This window comes from Bufo bufo, chromosome 3 (genome assembly GCF_905171765.1).
Source record: "Bufo bufo chromosome 3, aBufBuf1.1, whole genome shotgun sequence".
NCBI classification, from domain to species: domain Eukaryota; kingdom Metazoa; phylum Chordata; class Amphibia; order Anura; family Bufonidae; genus Bufo; species Bufo bufo.
The window spans coordinates 429,036,671-429,052,128 of record NC_053391.1 but is presented as its reverse complement, the minus strand read 5'-3'; the positions used below and the strand labels follow the sequence as shown (position 1 = coordinate 429,052,128).

Sequence of the window (15,458 nt, the reverse complement as noted above, 5' to 3'; positions counted from 1 at the left end):
CTCCATGTGACCCAGGCAAACTAGGTGCAGAACAGCCTGACACAGGCGTGCCCTGCACATGTGGTATGCTGGTGGGGCACTGTAAATTGTCCCTGCAGTGGAGGCTGAGGACAAGGTGGAGGATAAGGAGGCAGAGGCGGACATTGTCACAGGACCAATGGCTTAAGAACGTGGAGGCGGAAGCGGCGTGACCTGGCCAAGTTGCTGGTTTGGCTGGACAGGAACCACATTTACCCAGTGGGCCATAAAGGACATATATTGTCTTTGTCCATAGTTATAGCTATGGCAGACACCGACAGGCTCAAGGATTGGACCACCTTCTGTTCTACATATGTGTGCAGGGCTGGTACTGCCTTTTTTGGCAAAGAAATTACAGCTTGGGACTCTCCTCCTCGGCTTGGTACAAGCCATAAGTTCTCTGAAAGGTGCAGAGTCTACCACTTGGAAAAAGAGGGACTGCAGTACTAGCAACTTGTCCAGGAGCACATTCAGCTTCTGCTCCGTTGGATGAGTGCACGCATAATGTTGTCTCTTGGCAATCGCTTCAGTGATCGATTGCTGATGGAATGACTGATTAGGAGCAAGAGCATCAGGACCAGCATATAATGGGAAGGACAGACATCTTCCTTCGGCTGAGGTAGTTGAGCCTTGACTGCCTGAAATCGGATGTGTGCCACTGGGTGATGTAGCGGTTGCTACGGCAGGATGGACCACCACATTGGAGCTACAGTTCTCCCAGGCCACTTTATGGTGATGCTGCATATGTTGATGCAGGGCCGTGGTGCCAACATTGGCACCCTGGCCATGTGTTACCTTCTGCCCACAGATTCTACATATGGCCATGTTTACCTCCTCCGGCGGCTTAATAAAAAACTGCCACATAGCCGAGTAGGTGATTTTACCTCCAACACTACGCACTGCCGCCACTGCCGCTGCACCACTACTTTCCAGGCCGGTAGGCTCCTGCAAAGCGTGTGGTCTCCCCCGGGAACGTTTGGCTCCCAACCTCCCACTGCTGCCAACCTGCTGACTCCCAGCCAAGCTACCGACCGGCTCCACCGCTGGCTCACACGCAAGCTGCCACCCTCTTCTCCCGAAGATGATGAAGCCCCTTCGTCACCCGGCTCCCAATTGCGATCAGATACATCATCATCAATTACTGTCTGCACATCACTGATGTCCTCCTCAGTGGTCTCTGAGCCTGGAGCCTTACTTCTCGCAACACCAACTCCCACGACACTCTCCTCATCACTACTTGCCCACCTACCAGAGGAAGCGGCGGATATCTCCTCTGGATCTTGGCTGGGCAGTAGCTGCTGACTGTCCTCTAGTAGCTCATCCTCACTGTATAGTGGAGCTGAGCACACAGCATATAGTACTTCTCTGGCTGAGGGAACATAAAAGGACAGAGATAGGTTGAGGACAGGTGAGGGCACAGGTCCTGCTCCCGAGCCATGCTAACTAAGGGTTGTGTCTGACGAACCCACCAACTCTTGGCTGCGGGTGTCTGATGTCACTTGCAACGAAGTCGAAGCTCGAGTCAACCATTCAAGAACTGCTGGGTTGCTGGTCAAGACACAACCGCTATGTCATGGTCTTACCTGCTTGCTGCTCTCCTTCGTTTGACATGTGCTGGCGGCCATCTTGGTTTCTGGGTTTCTTGTAGCCTTCCACCCTGCGGCTCCTCCTTCCTCTGGGAGGAGCTGGATGCCTAGCTCATATATATAGGAGGTCTGTGGCTTCAGTTCCTTGCTTGGTCCTCTTGTGTTCACATGCTTCTAAGACTGCTGCTGCTTCTGGTTCCTGATCCTGGCTTCGTCTGACTACCCTGCTGGTTCCTGATCCTGGTTTCGTCTGACTACCCTGCTGGTTCCTGATCCTGGCTTCGTCTGACTACCCTGCTGGTTCCTGATCCTGGCTTCGTCTGACTACCCTTCTGGTTCCTGACCTCTGGCTTCGCAAAGACTCTGCTCGGTTTCACCATCCGTTTGGACTTTTGCTTTACAGCTTTATTTTCAATAAAGCCTTCTTATTTTCACTTATCTCTTGTTGTACGTCTGGTTCATGGTTCCGTGACATTAGGACCAAGCCATGAATTCTGACGGTACAGGGCCATCCTCGCTACCCACGCTGGTTGCCAGACTTGATCAGCAGGATCACCTGTTGGGTCGGTTCGCTGTGGCGTTGCAAACCCTGCTTGAACGCACGGCTCATTTCGCTCCCGTTGCCGATGGGTCGGTTGTCGCTCCTGGGCTCGCTCCTACTGCCGCTCCAGTTGTTGCGCCAGAGTCTACCCCGACACCTGTTGTTGCGCCTGCGGTGTTTCGGGGTATGACCGGTTCTGCCCCTCTTCCACAGCGCTTTGGGGGAGAGCCAACTCAGTGCCGAGGTTTCCTTAACCAGGTGGGCATTTATTTCGAGTTGCTGCCACATGCCTTTCCTACTGAGAGATCAAAGGTGGGCTTCTTGATCTCGCTGCTCTCGGACAAGGCCTTGGCCTGGGCCAGCCCTTTATGGGAGAACAACAATCCGGTGGTTGCCGAGTTTTCCGGTTTTGTTGCTTCTCTTCGGAAGGTATTCGATGTGCCGGCTCGTGCTGCCTCTGCTGCGAAGCTCCTTATGTCCATCAGACAGGGTTCACGATCCGTAGCTGAATACGCCATTGAGTTTCGTACCCTGGCAGCAGAGGTGGGCTGGAATAATGAGGCTCTGGTCGCTGCTTTCTCTCATGGTCTCTCGGATGCCTTGAAGGATGAGGTTGCAGCTAAGGACCTACCAGTTGAGCTCGAGTCTCTTATTTCTTTCCTGATTTTGATTGACACCAGACTCAGGGAGAGACCTTCCTTTAAGGAGAACCTGCGGAGGTCTTCTAACAGATTGGTGCCTACGTTTGCTGTCCCACCCGTGCCTCCCTCTCCTCCCACGCCTCCTGGGGATGACTTGTCTGGGGGTGAACCCATGCAGCTGGGGTTTGCTCGCCTGTCCGAGGGGGAGAGGGCACTCCGGAGACGTGAGGGCCGATGCATGTACTGTGGTCTCGGTGGGCATTTTCGGTTGGCATGTCCGAACCGTCCGGGAAACGCTCGTACCCTGAGATCCTGTCTGGGGCAGATCTTGGGTGGAGTCTCCTCGTCCCCGGTTTCCCGTGTTGACAAACCACTGATCACTGTTGTCCTCTCCTGGGTCGGGGGCTCGGTGACGACCCAGGCGTTGGTGGACTCTGGTGCTGGTGGTTTGTTCATTGATAGTGTGTTCGCTGCCGCCAATTCCATTCCTCTGCAGGCTCGAGGTTCCCCACTGGCTCTTGAGGCGATAGACGGCAGACCCCTTCTGCCGCCACACGTGACTCATGAGACCCTTCCAGTGGGGATAGCCATTGGTGCCGTTCACAGAGAGTCGGTCTGCCTCCAGGTTATTTCGTCTCCACACTACTCGGTGGTCTTGGGGTACCCCTGGCTCCAGAAGCATAATCCGACTTTCGATTGGAGATCGGTCGAGATCCTCTCGTGGTCACCGCAGTGTGGGGCTAGTTGCATCCATGGGTCTGTCAAGTTGCTGTGTACTTCCTCAGACTCTCTGTTGCCTCCTGAATATGAGGAGTACCGGGATGTATTCGATAAGGTGCGCGCGGTTGCCCTACCTCCGCACCGCCCATATGATTGTGCCATAGAGTTACAATCTGGTGCCGTTCCTCCTCGTGGCAAAGTCTATCCACTGTCGGTAGCGGAGAATGAGGCCATGGAGGAGTACGTGAGGGAGGCGCTTTCACGCGGACACATTCGCAAATCTTCATCCCCGGCAGGGGCTGGATTTTTCTTTGTGAAAAAGAAGGGCGGTGAGTTGAGGCCTTGCATCGATTACAGGGGTCTCAATCGCATCACGATCAAGAACGCTTACCCGATACCCTTGATTTCCGAGCTGTTCGATCGCCTTAAAGGGGCCACGGTCTTTACCAAACTCGACCTGAGGGCGGCATATAACCTGGTAAGGATCAAGGCGGGCGATGAGTGGAAGACCGCGTTTAACACCAGGACCGGTCATTACGAATCCTTGGTTATGCCCTTTGGGTTGTGCAATGCGCCCGCAGTCTTTCAGGAATTCATCAACGATGTTTTCCGTGACCTGTTGCAGCAGTGTGTGGTAGTCTATTTGGATGACATCTTGGTATATTCTGAATCCATGGAGGCCCACATTCTGGATGTCAGACGAGTGTTGCAACGGTTACGAGAGAACAAGCTGTTCGGTAAGCTTGAGAGATGCGAATTTCACCGATCCCAGGTAACCTTCTTAGGTTACATCATTTCCGCTGAGGGGTTCTCCATGGATCCTGAGAAGGTTTCGGCTGTCTTACAGTGGCCCCAGCCCAGTGGTCTTCGTTCCCTGCAGCGCTTTTTGGGCTTCGCCAATTATTATCGGAAGTTCATCAGGGACTTTTCCATGCTGGCCAAGCCTCTCACGGATCTGACCAGGAAGGGCAGTAATTCCCAGGTCTGGCCGCTCGAGGCCATCCGAGCTTTTGAGGCCCTAAAGTCCGCCTTTGTGTCGGCTCCGATTCTGTCGCATCCCAACCCTGGGTTGCCCTTTGTCCTCGAGGTGGACGCGTCTGAGACGGGAGTAGGCGCCCTTCTGTCTCAGCGTAGAACACCAGAGGGTCCTCTGCTTCCTTGTGGGTTTTACTCCCGGAAACTGTCTTCCGCGGAGTGCAACTATCAGATTGGTGACAGGGAGTTATTGGCCATCGTGCAGGCCCTTAAAGAATGGAGGCACTTGCTCGAGGGTTCGGTGGTTCCGGTTCTCATCCTGACGGACCACAAGAATCTGACCTACCTTTCTGAGGCCAAGAGATTGACACCACGTCAGGCCAGATGGGCTCTGTTCTTGTCACGTTTTAATTACGTGGTCTCCTACCTACCCGGTTCCAAGAACATCAGGGCGGATGCCTTATCACGGCAGTACTCCGAGCTGTCCAGGGAGGAGTCGATTCCGACTTCGGTCATACCTCCGAATCAGATCCTGGCCGCCATTCGCACCAGCCTGACCTCTCCCCTGGGTGAGCAGATTTTGGCGGCTCAATCTGGTGCTCCCTCTGGGAGACCCAACGGCAGATGTTTTGTGCCTGAGGAGTTGCGCACTCGGTTGTTGCGAACCTACCATAACTCCAAGACCGCGGGGCATCCTGGAAAGAATCAGCTGTCCTGGGCTGTTTCACGTCTGTTCTGGTGGCCTTCCCTACGTTCCGACATCGCCGCATATGTAGCGGCATGCTCCGTTTGTGCCCAGAGTAAGTCCCCTCGGCACCTTCCGTTGGGCCTTCTGCAACCCATAGCCACCGGGGAGCGTCCATGGTCACACCTGGGGATGGATTTCATTGTGGACCTCCCTGCATCCCGAGGCCATACGGTCATTCTCATGATTGTGGATCGGTTTTCCAAAATGTGCCACTGTGTTCCTCTCAAGAAGTTACCCTCTGCACAAGAGTTGGCCACGATTTTTGCCAGGGAGGTCTTCCGGTTGCACGGTTTGCCTAAGGAGATTGTGTCGGATCGGGGGAGTCAGTTTGTGTCCAGGTTCTGGCGCGCCTTTTGCTCCCAGTTGGGGATTCATCTCTCCTTCTCCTCGGCCTACCACCCTCAGTCCAATGGGGCCGCAGAACGATCCAATCAGGCCTTGGAGCAATTCCTTCGTTGCTATGTCTCCGATCACCAAGACAATTGGGTTGACCTCCTGCCTTGGGCTGAGTTTGCCAGGAACACGGCGGTGAACTCTTCCTCTGGGACGTCTCCCTTCATGGCCAATTATGGGTTCCAACCTGCCGTGTTACCGGAGGTATTGTCTCCCCAGGATATTCCGGCTGTGGAGGATCACCTTTCCGTCCTACGTGCTTCTTGGGTACAGATCCAGAAGTCCCTTGAGGTCTCTGCGCAGCGCCAGAGACTCCAGGCTGATCGCAGACGAGCGCCTGCTCCTTCCTACCAGGTCGGAGACCGTGTATGGTTGTCCACCCGCAACCTCAACCTTCGAGTGCCCACTCCCAAGCTGGCGCCTCGCTTTGTTGGTCCCTTCCGAGTGCTTCGCAGGGAAAACCCGGTAGCCTATGCCCTTGCGCTTCCTCCTGGCATGCGGATCTCCAACGTGTTTCATGTCTCCCTGTTGAAGCCACTGGTGTGTAATCGTTTCACTTCCTCGGTTCCTCGGCCTCGTCCGGTCCAAGTGGGCAATCGTGAGGAATATGAGGTGAGCAATATCCTGGACTCACGCCTGGTCCGCGGTCGGTTGCAGTTTTTGGTCCATTGGCGTGGTTATGGTCCAGAGGAGCGTTCCTGGGTTCCCTCCGCAGATGTCCATGCTCCTGCCTTGCTCCGAGCCTTCCACGCACGCTTCCCTCAGAAACCGTTTTGTGCTCCGCGGAGGAGGGGCCCTTGAGGGGGAGGTACTGTCATGGTCTTACCTGCTTGCTGCTCTCCTTCGTTTGACATGTGCTGGCGGCCATCTTGGTTTCTGGGTTTCTTGTAGCCTTCCACCCTGCGGCTCCTCCTTCCTCTGGGAGGAGCTGGATGCCTAGCTCATATATATAGGAGGTCTGTGGCTTCAGTTCCTTGCTTGGTCCTCTTGTGTTCACATGCTTCTAAGACTGCTGCTGCTTCTGGTTCCTGATCCTGGCTTCGTCTGACTACCCTGCTGGTTCCTGATCCTGGTTTCGTCTGACTACCCTGCTGGTTCCTGATCCTGGCTTCGTCTGACTACCCTGCTGGTTCCTGATCCTGGCTTCGTCTGACTACCCTTCTGGTTCCTGACCTCTGGCTTCGCAAAGACTCTGCTCGGTTTCACCATCCGTTTGGACTTTTGCTTTACAGCTTTATTTTCAATAAAGCCTTCTTATTTTCACTTATCTCTTGTTGTACGTCTGGTTCATGGTTCCGTGACACGCTAGCTGACACTTGGAGCTCAGACCTCTTGAAGTGACCCCTTCTGCCACGCCCCCTTACTCTTCTGCGACCTATGCCTGCACCAGAAACATTTATGCCTGTGCCCCTCCCCTGTGTAGGGCCTGTCACTTCTCTGTCTAACATACTGTTAGATCAAATAAGTAAATAAAGAGGAAATTAATACATGCCAAAAAGGGCTATCATTTTCTCACTTCAACACACAACAGCTAATAAGCCGCTCCCCCCCACACTAATACACAACAAAAAAAGGCTTTAGAACATATTCGGTATACAGTACAGACCAAAAGTTTGGACACACCTTCTCATTCAAAGAGTTTTCTTTATTTTCATGACTATGAAGGCATCACAACTATGAATTAACACGTGGAATTATATACATAACAAACAAGTGTGAAACAACTGAAAATATGTCATATTCTAGGTTCTTCAAAGTAGCCACCTTTTGCTTTGATTACTGCTTTGCACACTCTTGGCATTCTCTTGATGAGCTTCAAGAGGTAGTCCCCTGAAATGGTCTTCCAACAGTCTTGAAGGAGCTCCCAGAGATGCTTAGCACTTGTTGGCCCTTTTGCCTTCACTCTGCGGTCCAGCTCAGCCCAAACCATCTCGATTGGGTTCAGGTCCGGTGACTAAGGAGGCCAGGTCATCTGGCGCAGCACCCCATCACTTTCCTTCATGGTCAAATAGCCCTTACTTTCCAAGTTTTCTCAATTTTTCGGCTGACTGACTGACCTACATTTCTTAAAGTAATGATGGCCACTCGTTTTTCTTTACTTAGCTACTTTTTTCTTGCCATAATACAAATTCTAACAGTCTATTCAGTAGGACTATCAGCTGTGTATCCACCTTACTTCTCCTCAACGCAACTGATGGTCCCAACCCCATTTATAAGGCAAGAAATCCCACTTATTAAACCTGACAGGGCACACCTATGAAGTGAAAACCATTTCAGGGGACTACCTCTTGAAGCTCATCAAGAGAATGCCAAGAGTGTGCAAAGCAGTAATCAAAGCAAAAGGTGGCTACTTTGAAGAACCTAGAATATGACATATTTTCAGTTGTTTCACACTTGTTTGTTATGTATATAATCCCACATGTGTTAATTCATAGTTTTGATGCCTTCAGTGTGAATCTACAATTTTCATAGTCATGAAAATAAAGAAAACTCTTTGAATGAGAAGGTGTGTCCAAACTTTTGGTCTGTACTGTATAACTGCACAGCACAAGGGCTAATAAGACCCCAATAACAAGAACGATTTGATGGAATTACAGACGTATTGCAAACTTGAAATGAGAAGCAGTATAATGGAAATTTGGATCTGCAGTCAGTGCAGCAAGGTGTAATAGGATTGATCCTATTACCCAGGCTGTAAACACCCTTATTGAACCCTGTTCTGTTTCAATACTGTGGAATAATTCCTCCCTATCCTTTCCCTACACTTCTAATGCTCTTTCCCTGAACTTTTATTGAGCAAAATATAAGTTTTTAAGTCTTTCCTAGCACTGTCCCTAGCACCTGCTAACGTCTCCCCCTGCACTGGAAAATGGCTAAATCTAAGATGGCTGAGGCTATTTACAGCTCTGTGACATCTCAGGGCTGGCTGGCTGCTGATTGGCTGCATACATGGCGTTGTGGGTAGTCTCTCATTCCCAGAGTTCCTTGCTCAATGTCCTAACATGTGCAGCAGCCATTTCAGGAAAAAATGCGATTGGAATTCCTCTTCGTCAGCTTCGATTTGCTCATCTCTACATATAACCATTTGCATGACTTTTACAATGTACAAAATGAACAATAAAATAGCTCACCCAATAAAGAACAGATGGTCCCATTGATTGTGTCAATTATTAATAATGCAATCAACATTACCAGTGCTAAATAATTAGTTCTGCATATTGTACCATGTTACAAGCATACCTGCAGCAAAGAGCATGACAGCTACTGGTCTGTAGAACCGCCTGCGGGAACCCACACAGATGGAGACTAAGCCAACAAGGAAAGCAATAAGTATGATGGCAGCACCACCAAGTAGTAAGGCAAGGGTTGCGATCTGCCAATCTAGAGAAGAGAAAAAAATGTAAAGTATGGCTAATTACGATAATGATAATTAAAATATTATTCCATCATTTAACATACATTTTTAATAATCATTATTGTACTTTATTAATAGAGTGGATATTATTGACTAAAATAAACACATAATTATTGTTATATGAAGTCCAGTCACTTCTTCCAAGTTGTATCCACTAGTTGATTCCTGACAATGCTCATGCATACTTTACCTATACATTGCATTTCTGCTGCACAAAAAAGGAAAGAACAGTGACCTAATGCTCCATAAGAGGCTTCATGCCTCTCCTGTCTGGGAACCAGTGCCCATTTTTTTAAATATTATTATTATTATTATTATTATTATTATTATTATTATTATTATTATTATTATTTTTCATAAAAACAGGTACAGATGAGCAGACTATGGCAGAAGGGACAATATTTCAAATAATTTACCTTTATGGTAAAAACACTTAATAAAAGTATATAGTGTATAGCATGCAGTACATGACTTATGCTCTCCTTACACAATGTCAAGTACAAGTTTTAATTTTGAACACTATGCAAGCATAGATCTAGTGAAGAATACATTTTCAGGGGAAAAGTGATGGAGATACAGCTGATAATTCTCTCTATCTCTGAATGAGTGCATGAAATGAGATGGAAAAGGGGACAGTTTTATAGTGCAAAGTTAGAAGTTGCACCTGTGTACCTAAGTGGTGTCTGAAGGCTCCATTTTATACTTAAAAATTAGAATTTTGCATAGTTTATAGAATGCCTCTGAATGATGATAGTTCAAAATGACAGGCAGGTGATTACTGCATAAGAAACAGAAATGCAAAGCACAACATATGGTAAGTACATCTTAGTCAGTTAACCATGAACAGAAAAACAACATAGGGTAAGTATGTCCTAAATAGCTAACCAGCAATTGGAGGCTCCCCTTGTGGAGATGTGCTATATACAGGTGAAACTCGAAAAATGAGAATATCGTGCAAACGTCCATTTTTGTTTCAGTAATGCAAATTAAAAGGAATTGCATTAATGCAGCTTAAAATTTGAATTTTGTGAAAAGGTTTAATATTCTAGGCTCAAAGTGTCACACTCAGTCAGCTAATTAATCCATACCCCCTAAGCAAAGGGTACTTCAAAATTGTGACTTTGGGGTATCATAAGCTGTAAGCCACAATCATCCAAATTATAACAAATAAAGGCTTGAAATATCTCGCTTTGCATGTAATGAGTCTATCTCATATATTAGTTTCAGCTTTTAAGTTGCATTACTGAAATAAATGAACTGTGCATGATTTTCAAATTTTTCAAGTTTCACCTGTATACTGTAGGCAAACCATATTCTTCTGAAGGTAGTTTAGGTGCCTTCAGAAGAAGTTGCCAACTGTGCGATATCACAGCTTTGCAACTAGGAGATGAAGCAAAGAGTTGTTTATTAAAGATCATGCATAGAAACCCTATGTATGATCTATATATATAAAGAAGGACGTATATATGTGTGTGTGTGTGTGTGTGTATGTATGTATGTATGTTCCGCGATCACTAAAAAACACAACCATCGATTTCAATGAAACTTGGTATACACATCCCTTGCTACCTGGAAAGTCTTTCTCTTCATATCCCAACTGCCATACACAAGGTCGCATGTCCCTTATCAGCCAATAGAAGCTCGCAGGCCCTTAGTCTCTACATACACACAGTTTTACTCCAGGTTTCCATAACAACCCAGCCATTTTTCTTCACAGCTGTAGATCAGCTTTAGGCTAGGGATACACGACAACACTTGTAGCGTGACAATAAGTCGCACGACACATAGGGCACAACTACACTGCTACATGTGTCGCGCTACATTGATGTCGCACCAATGTCGCATGACAATTTTTATAATGATAGTCTATGGTGTTGCACTACAACACGTGACATGCTGCGACTGCGACGCGAAAGTCGCAGAAAATGTCTATCATTATAAAAATTGTTGAGACAAAATGTTGTGCGACACAGGTCGTCGTGTAGCCCTAGCATTAAAGGAGAAGGGCGCTGTGGAGGTCACTGTAAAAAGGGCAGGAACTGTGGAGGTCACTGTAAAAAGGGCAGGAACTGTGGAGGTCACTGCTAAAGAGGCGTTTACTGTCGATGTTACTGTTAAGGAGGCAGGCCGCTGTGGAGGTCACTGTTAAAGGGGCGGGCACTGTGGAGGTCACTGTTAAAGAGGAGTTCACTGTCGATGTTACTGTTAAGGGAGCAGGCCGCTGTGGAGGTCACTGTTAAAGGGGCGGACACTGTGGAGGTCACTGTTAAGGGGCCAGGGGCCACTATTTAAGGGGCAACTGCTTTGGAGGTCACTATTAAGGCAGCAGACTGTTAAGGCAGCGGGGTACTGTGGAAGTCCCTGTTAAGGCAGAAAGGTACTGTGGAAGTCACTGTTAAGGCAGCAGGGTACTGTGGAAGTCACTGTTAAGGCAGCAGGGTTCTGTGAGGTCACTGTTAAGGGGGCGGGCCCCTGAGAAGGTCACTGTCAAGCGAGTGGGGTGCTGTGAAACTCACTGTTAAAGGGGCGGGCTGCTATGAAGGTTATAGTTAAGGGGATGGGCTGCTGTGGAGGTCCCAGTTTAAAGTGGTGGGGCACTGTGGGGGGGTCAGTGTTAAGGGGTGTGGGACTTTAGAGTTCACTGTTAAAGGGGCGGGGTGCTGTAGAGGTCACTGTTATGGGGGATACTGTTGATATCTTTTAATGACACACACACAAACATTAAATGAAATAGATTAAATATCCCTGTGCGAAGCTGGGTCCTTCCTTTAGTCTTTAATAAAGAAGTCTTCACTTCATCTCTAAGTTGCAGTGGTCTCTTGTGCCAAGCAGTGATTTTACAGTATCTGAACGATGATAGATAGGGACAGGCATTAGATATGTCATTTTGCCTGGCCTTTTCGTCTCATGCCCAGAGTCTCTACTGCACATGCACTGATGTGTAAATATGGTGTGCTTGCACAAGAAGACCAGGGCCAGGCAAGATGATTTATCCAAGGTCTGCCCTGTCAATCAACATTCAGAGGGAGTGACTGGATGGTTGACGGAGGGGATCTTTTGAGCCCAATGGGTTCACTGCAGTCTCAGCTGAAGTTATGACAGAGGGGCACAGGAGGTAAAACAGTCAAACTAGCAGTGTAGTGGGAAAGCTCTTGGGGCACGAAACTACTGTATAATTTTTTTAGGTTGTTGTTTTTCCAGCACAATGGAGGCACTGAATAAAAAAAAAAAGGTAGGCCAGGTTCACACTTAAGTTATTTGGTCAGTTATCAGTTATTGGGAGCCAAAACCAGGTCAAAAACACAGAACAGGAGGGAATCTTTACTCTATACCTCATCTCTGAGTAGGCTTCACTATTGGTTTTGGCTGACAATTACTGATGGAAATAACTGACCAAATAACTGAAGTGTGAACTCGGTCTAACTTCCCCTTTCAGAATGAGAGCCCATTAAGCATTATCTTTCAGTAATATGTGCAGCCAAAACTCCCTTCCTTCTGGTGTGTGACTACACTACATTGTAACGTAAGTTACTGAAAATGCACCAATGCTGAAGTGGTGGTACACAGGTAAAATAAAGTTCACATCATAGTCTTCTGTATTTCTTTTCTGTCAGAGGGATAGAAAAATGAGAGAAAAACTGCTCCATGTTATTTTAAGCATCAGTTATGCTCAGTTTGTGTCAGTTCCATCAGATTTCAGTTATTTTTGACAGCAGAAAAAGTACAATGACAAGACTTTTTGTCTTGTCAAAAATATTTGAGACCTGATGGACCTCACACAAACTGAGCATAACTGTTCAAAATCATCCCTTCATACAGGTAGGAGTTAAAACAATCAGTTTTTCCAATTTTTCTGCTCCTCTGACGAAACAGAAATATGGAAAATACAACTCTGGTGTGAACTAAAGTGGTGTATTATTAAATTTTATAGCTACTGGCCAAACTTGTCTAAAGGCAACCTTGTGCTTAAAAAGTAAAGAATTATCTCACAAAAGTAGCTCTAAATGTGAAGCTTGAATTTAACAACTATAAAGAAAATGCCAGTAGAAAAGATATAGAATTAAGTACAATACATTAAATAAAATAAAAAAATAAATCATTTGCACAATTCTGCTTACTGATTGGAGAAAAAATTAACAGTAATTACTGCACAGTTGGAATTTGCAGTATAGTAAGGCATAATAATGCCAATTATTAGACCTCATTCCATGGCAAAAAACAAAACTATATTACGTACAGTATATTAAAATGAAACTCTGAGAAAGAAAAAAATATATCAGCAAAGTGTTAAAGATCGTATTCTAGAATTCTCCGCCTGAGAAAATGCATTGTTTATTTTTCCAATAGACAAAATTGTTTACCTGTCAGCAGATTCAACCCTATTAAACCATAGAGTCTGGTTAGGTTGACCCTTCTGATTAGGTAAATATCTTAATTGCCAAATCTATTGTAGTGTTCAAGAGTTATGTTAGTTTTAATCAATATTCTAATTAGGGCTTTAGTGCACCAAGAGGAAGGTCTTACATCCTCTGTTCATCTCAGCTAATCTACTTTCCTGTATTAGCCATTGCCTCTTCCTTTGACTGACAGGGCCAGACATCATCATAGTGCCCTTTCATGGTCCTATAATCCCACACAGTATTACAGGATTACAGTTACCGGCAATATCACAATGATGATACCTGGCACTCTCAGTTAAGGGAAGGCAGGGTGTTAGCAAAGTGGAGTATCTGTGGTGCACTGAAGGTCTAGTGCTTACACCAATTGTGCACTGATGCTGTGATGGATTTTGGAGATAGAGGTATAATTTTAATCAGCAGGATCCTTTCTAACAGTCAGTGTGCCTAAATTGGGTGGTCGAACCTGGTGAGAGAAACTTTTTAACTGCAATGACTCTAACTGTAATTTAAATAATGCTCGAAAATGTGTAAAAAAAGGACAGTGAGCCCTAAGGCTAGTACTTAGCTTTCTGCTATCCCTACCTACTTGCAGTACAAGCCCTAGATAGGTGGACCGCAACTGGTCTACAGTCCCTACACTATATAAGTGAAGAAACAGATTAACAAACAAAGACAGACACAATACAGAATAGTGTGCAAATAGGACAAAACCAGTTGGGCTCCGCTGTACCAAACGAGAGACAGACAGTGGTTATAAGACAAGCCGTGGTCAGAAGTACAAGCAATCCAAATAAGCACAGCATCAAAAACCAGGAACACAGCTAGTGAGTCAAAGACTATCAGTGGCACTGGTGTATGGCCGAGCGCAGAGTCCCTAGATCAAAAACTGATAGGTCCATGACTCTGCACTCCATTAGTCAGAAACAGTAGCATACAGTAATAGAGCAGCTGAGCAATCAGCCCACTGCTAATCTCTCCCAACACACACCCGCTGCGGATAGAAACAGAGCATTGCATCCTGTTGCAAAGAATGTGGATCAGCAGCGCGTCTCTCCTGGCGTGGCTGTGCTAAGGCTGAGGATCTTCTGGAACTTGGATAAGAAAGTTTATTATAGGTGGTTTTACTTTAATGCATAATGCCATACATGCATGGCATGAGTGATAAAAATATGAAAAATTCATATCATCCCCTTTACAATTTCACATATAAAAATAAACAATTTAAAAAATAAACAAAACAGGTATTATCACGTCTTAAAGAAATCGAAAAAAAAACAAAACAGTTCAGACATTTTAAGTGTATTAGTGAACACCATAACAGAACAAAAACACACATTTTGCTGTTTTTAGTCACCTTGTCATCCCAAAAAATTGAATAACAGTGATCAAAAAGTAAAACATACCCCAAAAATGGTACCAATAAAAACTACAGTTTGTCCCACAAAAAATAATCCCTCATACAGCTCTGTGAACAGAAATAGTGAATTTTGTTATATCAAAACCCCCAAAAACCTTTTTTTTTAATTTTACCCCCAAAAACTTTATTCCCATTTTCCAATCCAAGACATGGTAAACTAAATAGTACCATTAAAGAATAGATCTTGTCCCACAAAAAATAAGCCCTAATGTAAGTTATGGCTCTTGGAATTTGGGGAGGAAAAATAAAAAATGCAAAAACAAAAAAAATTTGCTTGGTCTTTAAAGGGGTACTAGTCTTTAACTTTAATTCACCTACCGTGAATCATTTATACTGACTAGAATTTAAAGCACCAAATTACAATAATTCATGTTACTCTTCATAAATTGGATTGGGGGGTACTATCTCTCTTTGTGGAGAGAGCACCTTAATCTGCATGAGAAGACTTATAGGCCATATATACTCCTTTAGAATTCTGGAAAGAAAGGGATGCAAATGAGCTCTTAAAAAGCTCTGCCTCCAGATGTAAGTCAACATTCAACACTTTAAATAGGCCTTGAGACATGACTCGGATATTGAATAGCCAGCACCTCACCTGCAGACA

The 15,458-nt window shown here is 46.2% G+C and overlaps 1 protein-coding gene across 1 annotated transcript in view; it reads right to left on the bottom strand.

The window, feature by feature from the left end:
- Positions 1-15,458, bottom strand: part of TMEM47 (transmembrane protein 47) — a 170,664-nt gene that overhangs the window by 53,409 nt on the left and 101,797 nt on the right. The window contains exon 2 of the mRNA XM_040424994.1: positions 8,863-9,003. Within this exon, the coding sequence (XP_040280928.1) occupies positions 8,863-9,003 (141 nt within the window). The remainder of the gene's footprint in view (positions 1-8,862; positions 9,004-15,458) is intronic.